The 2,210-nt window shown below is 41.9% G+C and overlaps 1 protein-coding gene across 1 annotated transcript; it reads left to right on the top strand.

The window, feature by feature from the left end:
- The first annotated feature begins 1,349 nt into the window (after positions 1–1,349).
- Positions 1,350–1,883, top strand: LOC142165860 (uncharacterized). The gene has a single exon (XM_075224239.1). It carries the CDS (start codon positions 1,350–1,352, stop codon positions 1,881–1,883), a length of 534 nt encoding a protein of 177 aa, XP_075080340.1.
- Positions 1,884–2,210: the final 327 nt, after the last annotated feature.

The raw sequence follows: 2,210 nt of genomic DNA, 5'->3' as shown, positions 1-2,210 counted from the left end.
ATTCAAAGGGATGCAAGTGAAGTGTCCCCACCATGGTATTCCAGAACAAATGCTCAGCCAGAGATTCTACATGAGGTTAGCAGACAATTTAAAAGCCAATGTAGATGCTTCAGCTGGGGGTGCATTTCTGAGCAAGACATTCACGGAGTGTAAAATCCTTCTTGACAAGATGTCCTAGAATTTGGGGTGGATGACAAGAGGTACGACGCTGATACCAATAGCGCATTTAGTTCCTTTTGACCCAAATAATTCACATGCAGAGAACATAGCCACACTCATGACTCAGATGAGTATACTGACGAAGAATATTTATGAGATGGGTATAAAGCAAGTGCATAACATTGAAACAATAAATAGAGGACTGTGTACACTTTGCATTAATCAGTCTTATGTGTGTTCATGGAGTGGAGAAGGTGACAACCAAGGGTTAAGAGAGGATATGAATTATGTCAACAATTTTGGGGGCCAGAGGCAAGGAGGACAACAATGGAGACCATCACCCAACCAGTAGTACATATCGAACATGCCACAACCTCGAGGTATGCAGCCCCAAGGCCAAATGGTGTCATATCAGAGACAACAAGGCTATCAAACGCCGCACCAGCAATAGTTAACATATCAGCCACCTCATCAGCAACAAGATGGCAATATGGTAGAAATCAAAGGTATGCTGCAACAACTCATTGTAACAAATGGTAAGATGCAGGAAAAGTTGGGAGCGCATGACTCAGCAATTAAGGGTATTGAAACTCAACTGGGGAAGCTATCCATGGACTTAAATAACTGCCCTCGGGGAACATTGCCAGCCAACACAAACATTAACCCCAAGGAGCAAAACTCGAATCAACTGATGGCAGTAAGTCACCAGAATAGGAGAGAATTTAGACAGGGAGCAAGAAGTTGCTCAATCCAGAAGAGAGACTACACCGGCCACTCCAGTTTTATTAGAGATAGACGAATCAGCAGAACTCACTGAAGTGGTGGTTGAACAGGCTCAGGTTGATAAGGGTAAGGCTAAAGAAAGTGAACAAGTTGCAGAATAGGTGGTACCTCTTATGCCACAAAATTCCAATAAAGAACAGCCAGCAAGCAGTGGACAAAGAGTGATGCCTGCACCATTCCCCCAGAGACTGGTAAAACAAAAAAAACAAGATAAATACAGGAAATTCATGGAGATGCTTCGTCAGATTCAATTGAATATCCCTATGATGGATGCTTTGAGGGAAATGTCAAGCTATGCAAAAATGATGAAGGACCTGATGTCACGAAAATTTGACTTTCAGGACCTGTCTACAGTAACTTTGACATAGACATGCAGCGCAATAGTGACAAGACCCATGACTCAAAAGATGTCTGATCCAGGTAGCTTCACTATTCCTCGTATTATTGGGAGTTATGCTTTTCCAAAAGCATTGTGTCACTTAGGAGCTAGCATAAACTTGATGCCTTTGGCAATATATACAAATATGGGCATTGGCAGAGCTAGACCGACTTCGATGCTGTTACAACTGGCTAACGGCACGGTTAAAAGGCCGACGAGGATTCTTGATGATGTGTTGGTACAAGTGGGAAAGTTTGTATTCCCTGCAAACTTTGTTATTCTGGACTGCCAGGTAGATGAGGAGATACCCATCATTCTGGGGAGGCCATTCTTAGCCACTGGGAGAGCATTGATTGATTGTGAAACTGAGGACTTAAAAATGAGGTTGAACGATGAAGAATTAATATTCAACGTTCAACAATCCATGAGGAGACCCAGTGCACATGCAAATTGCTCACTAGTGGAAGCTGTGGATATGATCCTGCATAAAGATGATGAGACCCTGATTGCCAAAGATCCATTGGGAGCTTGCTTGAAAAATTTAGAGGAGATGGATGGTTAAGGGTTGGTAGAGTGGGACATGGCATTCGAAAGCCAAGGATTTTGTATTTAGTTAAACAAATCCCAATATTTATTGATAAAAATCTTGCATCTGGAAATTGTTTGAACTTGTACTAGCATCACTAAGAGTTGTAATGTATAGGTTAGTTCCCTAAGGATTCGACTCCGGACTTGTAAACCGGATTATATTTGCAATGACCGCTTTGTCTTTTATAAAGCATAGTTGGGCGTGATCATCTATCAGTATTCTTCTTATTGTCTTTGGAAGCCCTACTCCAAAAACCAAGTTGTTTGATATCGTATCTCGATTTCAGCGCTAGGTCTTGTA

The sequence above is a fragment of the Nicotiana tabacum genome, chromosome 11, assembly GCF_000715075.1.
Source record: "Nicotiana tabacum cultivar K326 chromosome 11, ASM71507v2, whole genome shotgun sequence".
Taxonomy (NCBI): domain Eukaryota; kingdom Viridiplantae; phylum Streptophyta; class Magnoliopsida; order Solanales; family Solanaceae; genus Nicotiana; species Nicotiana tabacum.
This window is presented reverse-complemented; position numbering and strand designations above follow the sequence as displayed.